The sequence below is a fragment of the Cataglyphis hispanica genome, chromosome 4 (assembly GCF_021464435.1).
Source record: "Cataglyphis hispanica isolate Lineage 1 chromosome 4, ULB_Chis1_1.0, whole genome shotgun sequence".
In the NCBI taxonomy this organism is placed as follows: Eukaryota; Metazoa; Arthropoda; class Insecta; order Hymenoptera; family Formicidae; genus Cataglyphis; species Cataglyphis hispanica.
Genome location: NC_065957.1, coordinates 5,192,763 through 5,206,419, shown reverse-complemented (window position 1 = coordinate 5,206,419; position 13,657 = coordinate 5,192,763). Strand labels below are relative to the sequence as shown.

Sequence of the window (13,657 nt, the reverse complement as noted above, 5' to 3'; positions counted from 1 at the left end):
TAATTAAGTTCTATCAAAGGCACACACATACTTTATATTATATTTTAACAGCGAGTACGTTTAATATACAGAGGACGCGACGTCGTCGCGAATCCATTCGACATACATACGTACGCGTACGGAGCCTTGGGGCTTCGATTACCGTACAGCTCGCTTCGTAAACGATTCTATTAAATTGCAAAGCGCACTCTCGCCTTCGTGCTTTGAGAATATCGCGAGTCCGCAACGCGCACGCAACGTCGAAAATGTTTATCATTACGCGCGGTGGCGGCGTTCTTGACTCGTTTGTCATAAATCAAGCGAGGACGCATCCCCGGATGCGCTCACGCACATACTCGCGTGAAGCAAAGACACACACCATTACTAAGGTGGTCGTAAAGAGGATGGAAAAGGCGCTGGAAGAAAGTGCACGGTAGTGAGATGATATCTGGCGGCGGCAACGCCAGCATCCGGAGCTGTAGTATCTTTGAATAAGGTTGCCAGGGAATTTCCGTGTCATACGTAATCATTCCGGCTCGTAATGCGTACTTATGAATTCATGGCAACGTTTACGCACGTGAGAGAGAGAGAGAGAGAGAGAGAGAGACGTGCAATAAAGAAAGAAAGGCGAATGAAAGTTTACGAGAACTATCTTGGAAAGTGTCGAGATATATCCATATAGTAGCGAGAAGAGAGAATTCGCGTTTAAGAAACATATGACAGTAAATACATAAGAAACGCGTGCTCCGATTATTTATGCGTTTTGTGGTCGAAAAGGATTGCAAAAGGAGGCTGGTGAATATTAAATTATGTAGGCAACGTTCCAGAGAATGTCTCTTGGCTAGAGCGAGAACATTCCTCGAATAATTTTTACCTCATCTGATGGCATATATGTATTATAATAAACTTGTGATTTCTTTTCGATTATTTATGTATTCTGCCGCTAAAAAGGAATTATATAAATGAAGATTGGTTGGAATTAAAATTATACGAGTAACATATGTATTTAATATTTTCTGCTACAAGAGTGCGCGCAGACATTTCTCAAACAATTTTCATTTGTTTCTTAAATATAAGCGTATAGACCGGGCAACCTTCGAAATTCGCATAGATCCAGACACGTGGTTGAGCTTGCAACCTAAAATTAGACGTAACCCCGACATACTTCGAGCAGGTACGCATTTCCAAGCCGAGCGGGCGGAGAGAATTACGTAAGTGTATATTCTCTGAAACTGATTATGTCAGTCATAGCTGCTGCACGCCAAGCAACGCGATTTAAATGGATAACTGAGTTCGTGGATAGCTCTTTGGATAGCTCTCGGTATATAAGACGAAACACGAAAGGCAGAACGATACATATTAGCTAGAATACAAATGTTCCGTTCATTTAAATGAAGAAAACAGGAACGCAAATTTTTATTTACTCGTGCAGACTTTAACACACATGCGTAGCACACATGTGTGTTCTATTATTAGCTGCCATTAATCAAAAAGCCTTGTGGTTCCACATTTTCAGTCGCAGGGACTTATATATCGTGGAATTTCCGTTGAGAGAGAAGTCGAATAATTATTCAATTGCAAGAAAAATGTTAATTTTTTTTTAATTACTTGTCTGGTATAATAATTGTAAATGACACATTATATAGTTATTAAAAAATATAAATATTTTGCTAATGTATGCAAGTTTAAATTCACGATAGAGACTAGATGACAATATTTCGAGAGCTCGCGAATTTTAGATTCTAGACATTGTGTAGTTAAAGTGATAGCACGGTTTCCCGATAGGATAGAGGTAAAAACCGCGAGCGCGCATCGTGAAATGTTGTCGGCGCAATTAAAATGGAAACGCGTACATCGCTGATGGTAAACGCGTGATGGGCTTTACGCAGGCGAATATGCGTTATCCGGCACAGATTTCGGATGCTGGCCCGATAATGGGATGACTCTCACGTACCGCGGTATAGTCGCAGCGGTACCGCGCAAAAATTTATTTCCTCGTCGCACATCGTCCGGTCGTACATCGTCGAGATATTGAAATCCTGACGTCTAATGTAATAAAAATACTGGCGGCGAGGTGGAGGCAGTCCGATGGAAAAAAAAGATTGATTTCGCGGCATCCGAATGCATTTGGCAAGCTCGCATGTCGCACAAAAATGCCTCGTGGTATATCGTCATAGATGAAATATTATAATAGAATTTTCTGGCCGCAAATTTATAGGATTAAATTTAAAAAAAAAAGGAAGGAGAATACGATTGATTTTTTCAATTAAGAAACAAAATATTTTTATACAAATGAAAAATTTCATAGGTACTAGAATACGAAGGCGCGCTACGCGCTTTTTATTATAGTAAATAATTTAATAAATAATTATATAATCTAAATATGATCATCATCATTATCATCAACAATTATTTATTAATTATCTTATAATTCTTATTAATTATTAATTAATATTAATAATATTGAATAATATTATTATTTAATATTATATATTCTCCTTCTCTATAAAATAACATTAATAAAATTAAATCACGTTAAAGATAATATTTAATGGTATTTATTGATAATATTTAACAATATAGTTAATACATATAATTGAACAATATTATTATTTAATATTATATTCCGTCTCCCTCTCTTTCTCTCTCTTTCTTTCTCTCACTCGCTCGCTCGCTTATTTTTCGCCTTTATTTAATTTTAAATAGTGTTCTTCTTTCTCTTTTTTTTCTTTCTTTCTTTCTTTCTTTCTTTCTTTCTCTTTTTTTTTATTTCTCTATTTCTTTATTGCCTCTTTTTTGTCTCTCTTTTTTACTTTAAATAAAATATTTAAAAGATAATTAACTGTAATAATTTAAACATTAAAAAAATTTAATATATAATTTAATAATATTTAATAATATTTAATAACATTTAATATTATAATTATCGATGAAAAAAAAAAATTGTACGCGGCTTCCAAATGCATTTGGCAAGCTCGCATGTTACACAAAAATGGCTCGTGATATCATCACAAATGAAATATTATAATAGATCCAATTTTCTAGCAAATTTATAGAATTAAATAAAAAAAAAAGTTACGATTGATTTTTTTATATAAATGAAAGAACAAAATATTTGTATGCAAGTGAAAAATTTCTTAAGTATATGTAAACAGAATTGCATCGTTATAATTTTACATATTTTTCTTCGTGCACTGTCTCTCTAATGACTCTAATTGTGCCAATGTAAGTATCTTTTTAGACGATAGACTCCGTATGGATGACGCCGTAAGTCGGTCGGCTGATCTACTTTTAACTAATTTTGCGATACTCATTATAAATAACATGTTATTAACAAGATAACGCTGTAAACTCTGGAAAGGAGGATAGTGCGGGTATTAATTAATAAACCGAATCGAATTACATCGGTGTTTACGTCGGTCGCGTGGGCGCTCGGTCTTTGACGTCGGCGATGCGCCGCTCGGTGTGTTTCAACGGCCGAAATAATCGAGTGTTCGCGCGCGAGACGGGGGATGATTTAATTATTTAGAGAACGCCGGGTATTTGTAATAGAATGTCTGCGGGCGAGCTCGGACGAAGTACTTAACTCCGCCGGGAAATGCAGGACATCGTTTGAAGACGCACGGAATTTCGGTCCGGCTAGTGCCGCCTCGGGGACGCTGCAGTTCTTCCTTCTTCCTTACGTAATCCTTTCCTTTTCTTCGCCGCGTTGTATCGCGTCTCTTGTTTGTCCAGCAAAGCTGAACTGCTGTGTGTCTCGAATTGCGCTTTCCTAACGTAACTAGATATTCCGCGACGGCTACAATTGTTTCCTCTCCCCCCCCCCTCTACTTCCCCTCCCCCTCCCCCCTCGCCCTGTTATTGTGAGAACAACACGCGCATATGCGGAGAGAGAGAGAGAGAGAGAGAGAGAGAGAAATGAAGAAAGAGAAAGAATGAAAAGAAGGGAATTGTTATATAAATTCCAAGTATCGCGTTGTCTTTAATTTCACTTCATCCTTCCTTTCGTCCCATTCTCCGTTTTAGCGGAGGAAGCATTTGTCCTGCTCTCGAATGGGAGGAAAAGCCCCTCGGTACGCTCGGCGGGAAACAGATGCTTCCAATTCCGACGATAGATCTGCGAGAGATTCGGAAGAGCGTACAGGAATAAAGTGGAAAAAGTCGAATTGCAGAGATGCCGCCGCGCCGCCGCTCCTTTCATTCTCGGTGCTTTCATCCTTTTATACTATGTACGTATACCGTATCTCTCTCGTTCATCGCTTGGGTGTATCGAATGGAATTTCTTTCGGTGTATCATGCCCTATCGGCTTTCCACGGATTGGTCCGCCAAGGATTACGCGGAGGAATGCAATAAAAAGAGACTAAACGCCGTTACTTCTTAAGAACTTTATTTGTCCCGTAGATCGGTGAAGCCGGAGTAGGAGGAGGAGAGATAAGCGGTCTCAGGATCCGTTCGGGGAAGGAGATAAAAAAAATTAAGTAAAACGCTAGAGAGGCGGGGGCGTCGGCGGGAGTGAAGTCACCGACGTCCCTTTGAGAATACCAGCAAGAAAACCAGTCTGAACGAGATTTCCGTGGCTGTCAGGCTGTGAGTGTTTTCGATAGACAACTCGTTGAAAGTTACGATCTAGTAGAGACCGTAAATATCTGGCCGCGCACGATCCATGGACGGAATTAAAGCTGTATATATAACGAAAAAAAAAAAAAATGTTTTAATATATAATCTCTCATTTATTCTGTCCTAAATACGCATATTATCGTCGTAAACAACAAACGAATAAAAATTTTTCATTAGAAAATTTATTTAATTAATTTTTGCTTTCTCATCGCTTCGGAGGTAGCTTTGTTTTTGTGACAAAATCTTTTTTTCAGTTTTTTATGCCAATGTGTTTAAAATGTTTCAAAACGTCAAAAATTTTTTTTAAAATATCTGTATATATGTATATATGTATATATATATGTATGTATGTATGTATGTATGTATGTATGTATGTATATACGGAATATACATTGTACAATCTTTAACTTCCTCAATTTTTGAGATATTGGGCTAAATTTTTTTTTTAAATGAATAGAGTATCATTAAATGATTAGTATTGTATTTGGTGAAAGGAATCATTTTTTATAAAATTTGGAATTTGTTACGTAAATAGATTATCATTAAAGGATGATTGGTATTAAATTTAATGAGGTTCAGTGAAAAGATTCATTTTTTTATAAAATTTTGAATTTCTTGAGTAATATCTACGCTTTAACTTTCGCAAATTTTGAGATATCTTTCTCTCTCTCTCTCTCTCTCTCTCTCTATATATATATATATATATATATATATATATATTATATATATATATATATATATATATATATATATATATATATTTTTATATAAAATGTAAAGAGAAAATGTATTTATTTAATATTTTTATATAGCGTTCCCGTTTGTTTTTCTCTGAAATATTTGCACGAATTCGCGCGTATCTTAATTAAATATCTCACGCAAAAACGAGAAATGTGTATACGCCAACCAGAATTTAATGAAGAGATTAAACTGTTTCTCTCGACAAATATTTTATTATATCATTTCCACCGCGTCACAATTCACATGAGCTCGCGATAATTTACGGGATGTTTTTTTCAATCGCGTGTGTCATGTCCGACTTTTAATTTCTTCATTTCCGTTTGCCGTTTGCCGCACGCTGCTCCATCCCGCATCGCGTTGTCCAGCAGAATTTAGCGAGTACGTGAACGGATTAGCATAACATTGCCCAAGTTGCAACCCGGAGTTTAACCCGGGACTGATCGCGCGCTTGCATTGGCCGGCACGTTCGGTTCGCCAGCTGTCTCGTTACATCCGATGCAGTTCACGCGAGTTTGTACTATATGCATAAGTACATAAGCGACCGCTGAAGTGTACCGTGAGCAATGTGTTGAAAGAGATCGGCTTAGAACGTCCGTATTTTGCAATGATGTAACGGGAAGGAGGCATCCGAAAAGTAATGCGATCAATCTCTTCCTCATTCATGATTTTTATTATACGAAAAATGTAAATTCTACAGTGCAAGAATCTTTCTATTTTATAGATACAATATTGTGTCGTTTTTTTTTATCGGATTTTGCTGCCACAACCGGAGTTCTCGCCGATCGAGTTTCTATTGTACTTTTTTCCTTTTTTTTTTTTTCTTTTGCATTTACGTATCTCGGCTACGCTATACCTAATTCATGCTTAATTCATGCTGCGACTCGCGCGGATCAATTATGTAAAATGTTCCATCCCGACGTAAGCGAAATCGTACTGCATTCCGTGCCGCGAGAGATCGAGGAGATTCGCCGTGACTCGGACTCGCAGTTTCGAGGTGTGGGTTGACTTGCCCTTTTCCTGCTTTATTTTCCGATCGGGATGGACGAAGGCAGGATATCTGAAGGCCGGTGATCTGAAATACGGGCACGTAGAAGCGAAGAATATCGGTCGCGCGAGCGATACATACGATTTACGATATATCGTCGACCCGCAAGCGCGCGCACACACCGGAACGTTTACGTATGTATACGTGTGCACCATCAGGACAATGATAAAATAATAAATTGCGGCCCCCATCCGCGGGGAATCGAATCGAGTTCTTTTCACGCGTTGCACGCCGAGACTAGAATACGACCTCGGGGATTGGAATATTGCCCGGATATATTGACGTTGACTCCGGATCTTTAATGGATGTATTATACTCCGCACTGATGCAGCGAAACATTTGTTATCTATGCGTAGGAACGTGTCCTGTATCGGTATGACGCGGTGCTTCAGAAAGCCCTGCGATATCGACGCTATTGTCGTGCACCATTTTGTGCAAGTGCGTCGCGAATTGATATAAAGTTCGTCGCGTAAAACGTTTTCCTTCGCCAATTTTATGACATATTGCGCGACGCACATATTATAACTTGCTTTACGATATTACGTATTTTACGATAGCTTTCGAGCAAGATCCTATAACGATTAGCGTCAATTTTACATCACTAGATTCTTGGAAGCAGAAGTCACTTCTCTTTTGAGAGCTACGTGTGAAAAATACGATTATAAATTCGTCAATAATCGTGATAGATCGCGCGATCGCGCGAATGTTGTTTAATTACGCGAGTAAACTCAATTATTTCCCAATTTATAAACCATCTATAATCACATTCGATAATAGATATATACCGCGGATCAAAATTATAAATCGTATTATTCATAGAAATTACGGAAAATTGCATAACTTTTTTATTCCTCGATACAAAACAGCTTATTCAAAAACGAATTATTATTATAATGTGCCATAACATCGCCATAACATCGCGCATTATCCGTACGTTTAATACGCATACCGCAAATTTCGAGCTCATAAATTGAGCTACTATAACAGAGAATAATGAGTGCCCGATCACGTAAGCCGCATTCCTCAATATCGTAAATGCCACATATGCCGATGATTTGTAAATATAACATCACTTTATTTTCAACATAATATCTTTCGCATATGAATTTCATAAGAATAATATATCAAATAAAAGAGGAAAGCAGTGGAAAGACGCAGATAGAGATACAAGCACGATACAAGCGCATTTTGTTCTATATTGAGAAACTTATTCAAAACTTTAAAGATGGAGAGGAAATTCTTCATAGATTCTTGATATTTATTGGAATGTAATAAATACAATGGAATCTACAAAAATTGATGAATAATAGTAGTAATCGAAGATTCATTTTAGATTTATAATTTGAGGCAGTAAAATTTTCGCGATAGAGTTTTATTTATAATTTTATATGTTTTGTAATATATGTAAAAAATGTTTGAAAAATTTGAAAATGTTTTTCGGATTATGCTAAATGCACATACATACATACATATGTATATATTCAATTTCTTTAATATATGTATACTCAAATATCTGCAATATATGTATTTTAATTTTTTCAATAAATAAATAAACATATATATATATATATAATGTGACATATATATAAAATATAGATTTATTAATTATAGATTTTTGTCTTAAATTCTGTCATGGACTATAATTATTTAAATTGGAGTAATGCATATTATGCAATAATAAGTGACAGCTAGCTTGTACCTTAAATCCAATAATATACAAATTATTATACAGATAGCAATTCTCATTAATAATTCGTAATACTTCTATCAACTTAATCTCTACATTAGATTATTTCACTCAAGTTACTCCAAGTTGCAAGCTCTTTTTGTTAAATCATTCTATTTTAAAATTGTTGCAAATAAATCGTAAATGATAATCAAAGAATCAATGGATTTTAATATAAATCGCTAAATGAATGCAATTAATATCTGTCTGAGTTGCTCAGTTTTGCTCAAAATAAAATTCTTTTTTTCCTCTTCCGATTATTCAAGGCATGTAATGCATTATCATAAAACTGCACATTCACGCCATTTGGAGAATGCTAGCTGCCCGTAACTTGGTCATTGTTCCCGGGACAGTGCCCTACGTGTAACGCATTCCCCTGATACTATCGTAAATATCGCGCATGTCGGCCGATATTTACGTCGGCGTGGCTCGTATATTCCGGAGCACCTTCGATCGGTCTCCCACGGGAGATCTTCTGCGTTGTGCGTCGGCGTGTCACAAGAAACGCGAGAGGGGAAGGGGGGTTAAAAAAAGATATCGCGCCGCAAGAGAACGAGCATCGAGAGGCAAAAAAATATCGATAAATCGCGACGGAACGCGTCGTCGAGAATTGATGTTTGACGACTGAAACGGGTGAAATGAGTAAAATAAAATGAATAAAATGTTATGCGAATATTTCTTTTTTTTTTTTTTGTATTTCGTCGAGAGTAATTAGTGGTAAGCCTTATATTTTAAAGAGCTCTCGTGAGAAAAAATTAAAGACAATTATCTTGAAGAAAGAACTATCTTATAAAAGAGTTTTAAGTAGCTTTAATATTTTCTTGTCTTTTTCTTAGATTGAACGCGAGGTTGAGCGTTATAACAATTTTGCAATGATTTTTAAACCGGTTTATATTCTAAGGTTCTGATCTAAATAAAGAAATTATTATTAAGGAATATATCTTAGATTAAAATATTATTTTGGAACAAAGATCTATTTTCTGCTCGCGAAGCATCAATTAATAAACGCTCTGTATACGTAATGCATACGCGTATAGCTATCGGACCGATATCCGTTATTCATTTTCTGTCTCTCTCTCTCTCGTATCAGTTGCCGTAGGCGGTGACGATATTCATGACTAGTCATCGAACCGACCTTGTGCTCACAGTGGAACCGGATGCGGGTTCGATATGAAATTGAATAAAACGCACTGTCCACTGAACCGTTACTATCGGAAGTTCTGCAAATACGAACGACGATCCTCCGCTTTCTTATTATTATGTATATTCGTCCGCTGATCAATGCGATTATTCGAGAGATTTTTGGAAATGACAGCCTAGATACGGACGAACATATAAATAAACCAGCTGATTTTTTCCCTCGAAAGTCTGAGATTTCATCTCATTTCGCCAGATTCCAAGGAATAGGAATTTATTTCCGTCGAGATTATAAAAGGCAAGGTTTGATCACGGCGAAAGTTAATTCCACTTTTTTCTTATCGGAGACGATAAAAATTTTCATACGAGAGAAAGACCTTTCATTTGTACTATTAAAGCTATTGATTATCGACATAATATTCTCATTTTTTTTTTTTTTCACAATTATGTTAGCATACACGAGTGAAATATGTGCAATCGCAAGATTACGTGACGCATCATTACTATGACGGTTATTTCATGACGTTTCATGCTTCTGTGAGATTAAAGTCGAGAATTTCTTGCTCGTGTTGCAGCTGTCCGGACTAGTGGTGGGCGGCATCGGTATCTGGACAGTGGTGGCGAAGCACAGCTACGTGTCCCTTATGTCCACGTCGACGTATCCCACTTTGGCCTACGCCTTGATCGTCGCAGGTGTACTAGCTGTCATCGGTAGCTGGCTCGGATGCGGCGGTGTAACTTCTGAAAATCGATGTGTCCTGCTGGTGGTGAGTCCTAGTATCATATATCATAGTATCCGCGTTTCACGCTCGATATAAATCGCAAATATATCAATCAGATCGAAATGTTGCGATGGACATTCGGAGAATAAATGTCCGCTCATCTTATCAAGCGTTATCAATTAATTACGCTCATCTAATTAATTGCAAGTTAATTTCACCTTGTTATTCTTTTTCTTATATTATATTATATAACGCGGGGTTAATTATGATTATTCATCAATCATTGCCACGTCCGAATTGCATTAATTGACTTCTAGAAACCAATGTAAAGTGCGCGACTGAGTTTGGCACGAAGTAATATAGTCGGATCGATTACAGTAATAATTTCAGCCTCCAGCAGCGTACCCCGTCCGTTTTCGCAGAGATCTTAATTCATTAGATGATAAATGACAAATAAATTACATAATTTACTTCGCTTTCATCTTGTGCTGCATAAATGAATATTCCTCGCTAAAACGACGGAAAATAACGAGTTTGTCAATTGACGTTCATTCTTATAAAAAGAAATATTAAACGTAGTTGTGCGAGACTCTCTCTCTCTCTCTCTCTCTCTCTCGCCGATCTTATCGATCTGAAAGAGAATCATTTATCAGCAAGACAGAGTCATCTGATTAATTAATTCGCTAGCTTTACGAGCGAGATCGGGAATAGCTGCAGGAGCGTCTGCTCAACTTGAAAAAGCAAAGAAGCGATTGCAGTCGAATATCTCGGACAAAGAGAGCTATCGCTGAAAGTACCTCTATTTGAGATACTAGATGCGCTTTTATACGCGCGATTGTTCGCGACGATTGTTTGCGATACATCGCGTGTCCCTCTTTGCAATCGGTATCACGTCGAATACTTCGCTTAACAGAAATCATTTTGAAATTCATTCTCGATCATATATCTCGTTTATGGTCTGCGATTATGAACAGAGACAAGATGAGCGAAATTTTAGTATACAAAGCGTTTTAGATTTGAAGGATTTTTTTAGGACAATATACACGAGAGAGAACCAAGATCATCGTATAACCGGGGAAAAAAAGAGATTCTTCATGTAAAAAAATAAAGAGTACACAGTATACAGGGTGGAGCAATTATTTTCGTCGATTTGGAATATCGTCGCAAGAGATACAAAAATATTGTAATTACGAAAATTGTACGGTATCAAGAGAGCCATAATATGCTAGTAATAATTGTTCTGTGGGTGCTTCGAAGATTTCAAAGTCATCTTTATTTTTCTAAATAATATACTTTTTTTATTTTTGACGTAATAGCGAAAATGTTCAAACGATTTCAATGACTTAATATAAGATAATATAAGATCATTCGACATTAAATAAAGAAGTAAAACAATGATTCTTCTCTACGTCATAAGAGATACTCGAAGTGATGCCATTTGCATAGATGACGTTGCAACACTGCAATCGTTGAATTCCTGATATATATATATTGTGTACATCTTGTTCTTTTAGATGAAGAATTTCTTTTCTTTAATAATAAATAAATTTATATACATACATATATATATATATATATATATATATATATATATATATAAATTTATTTTTTTTTCCATTGAATCATGATTTTGGTCACACTTTATATAGACTATGTAAACTACATGGAATAGAGAACGGATTAGATAGAGGCTAATATAGATACAGAGTAGATTAGAGACAAAGTAGAATATAGGTGGATATCAAGGTGAGACACAAAGTGCATCTCACTTAATACAAGTTGGTCAGTAAAGCTGCAAGTACACATAGTGCACATGATGAAAATAATTTCTATAGTATCTTGATGTATAAAGCAAAGTTTATATTAATTAATGGACTATCAGACACATATACACATCAATATCAATTAATTTTAATTATAATTAATGGACCCCTCCCTTTGAAATCTAGCAATTTTATTTATGGTAGAGAGAGAACATTTAATTATCTATTGTCAATAGATGAGCTACTTTTGATGTCGTTTAAATTTTATACGTTTCTCTGAAGTCTCTCTTCGTTTTGTGCCGCTTTGTCTATCGATTTATCGATATCCCTTCATCCCATTTAACGATCACTTGTCGATGTTAAATATCGTATTCTCTGAGACTTCAAAAGATTTTATTTATGCCGTTCGTTGTTAATATCGTTCTTGGAAACTTTCAAGAAGAACTTCGTCATAGTATAGCTTGAGCGTGCTTGGAGTCAGGCTGCTCTTCACCTACGGGCTCGAACATTCCTTTGACTTAGCGGAGCAGCTTCAACATTATTGCTCGGGGCGGTGCAGTCTTTGTTGGAAGCAAGTTAGTTACGTGACCAGCGGGAAAAGCATACTGATAAAGGATAGGGATTATACAAGTAAATTAAAAACTGTTGTTCAAAATAAACTGTATGCTCGGAAAAAAAAATGATCTGTTCTCCTTGATAATATACTTAAATCGTAATAGAGATAATTAAAGATCGCATTGTATTCCGATTGATATTTCTCCTTTAATGCAACTCAATTTTCTATTTCATATATATTTAGTAAAAATATCGGTTCTTTTTTTTTCTACATTTTATTTTATATTTTAATTAGGCAATAATAACGTTACGGATTGCTTGAATATTATGCATTTTTTCTTACGGTAGTGCAACTTTATTTCTGATTTATCGTAGGCGTATCCATATTTTCGCGTTTCCGCGAATTTCACGCTCTCCGAGCACGCGTGGCCGCTAAAAATACGCACCTCTGGCCTTCGACGATGTCGTACAGGAAGCCCTCTCTCTTCTCTTCTGCTTTATAAATGAAAAATCGATAACCTCGCGGCCGATCACAATGAACCGTAATGTCGATACCGGGATAATTCACACCGTGCTGGCGGCGGGACTTGGGGGCGCCGGCTTTCTCTACACAAGTCGCTACTAACAATGCCCGATCCTCTGTCTTTGAACCTTCCTTCAGGTAAAGGGAGTTGGAGCTCGCCTTTGACCTTACCTGTAGTCTACTACCTCCGGCATTATCGCTGTCGGCCGACAAAGTATTTCTCCAACGGAATCGACTCGCAGAACCAACCGTAGGTGCTGGAGCGTATTTTTTTAAGTCGGCTTAAGTCGCGGCCGCCCGCACCAAAGGGACGTTACTCTCATCGGAAATGCGGCCGCACGCGTGCACGCGAACACCCACGGGATCGTCGTGGCTTAACGGCGAACGTTAATACGGACCTACGGTCACAAGGCGGAGATATCGCGTCCACCGGGAATTTCTCTATTACGATGAGCGCCGTAATAGAGGAATGGCCAACGATAATACCGCTATGTTTACACGGATGATTTATTTAATACGATATACGCGCACAGCCGTCACCGTCTCCGAGGAATAATCGAGAGAAACCACGAGGCGGCCCCCTTTTCCTTCGCATGCGGTCCGCATCGCCATGCGCGACGGGTTTGACAAATTGTGCATTCATGCATCGTCCCGCAATATTATTTTATGGTCGCGCCCCCACGGGGCGGCGATAAACTTCCTCTTAAGGGTACAGCGCAGTAAATTTTCTTTAGGGGCTTATTAAATGATTTAAGGTTTTCCTTGGCGCCCTTCCCCCTTCCTCCAAGGGATATTACGTCTACGTAGGCTTTTGATCTCTGCGTTATTTATGTTTGTTTTTTTATGAA

At 37.2% G+C, this 13,657-nt stretch overlaps 1 protein-coding gene across 2 annotated transcripts in view; it reads left to right on the top strand.

Annotated features, from left to right (window-relative positions):
- LOC126849362 (CD151 antigen-like) overlaps positions 1-13,657 on the top strand; it is a 102,210-nt gene that overhangs the window by 69,818 nt on the left and 18,735 nt on the right. For both annotated transcript variants that reach the window (XM_050591121.1, XM_050591120.1), the window contains one exon: positions 9,822-10,013. In XM_050591121.1, the coding sequence (XP_050447078.1) occupies positions 9,822-10,013 (192 nt within the window). The remainder of the gene's footprint in view (positions 1-9,821; positions 10,014-13,657) is intronic.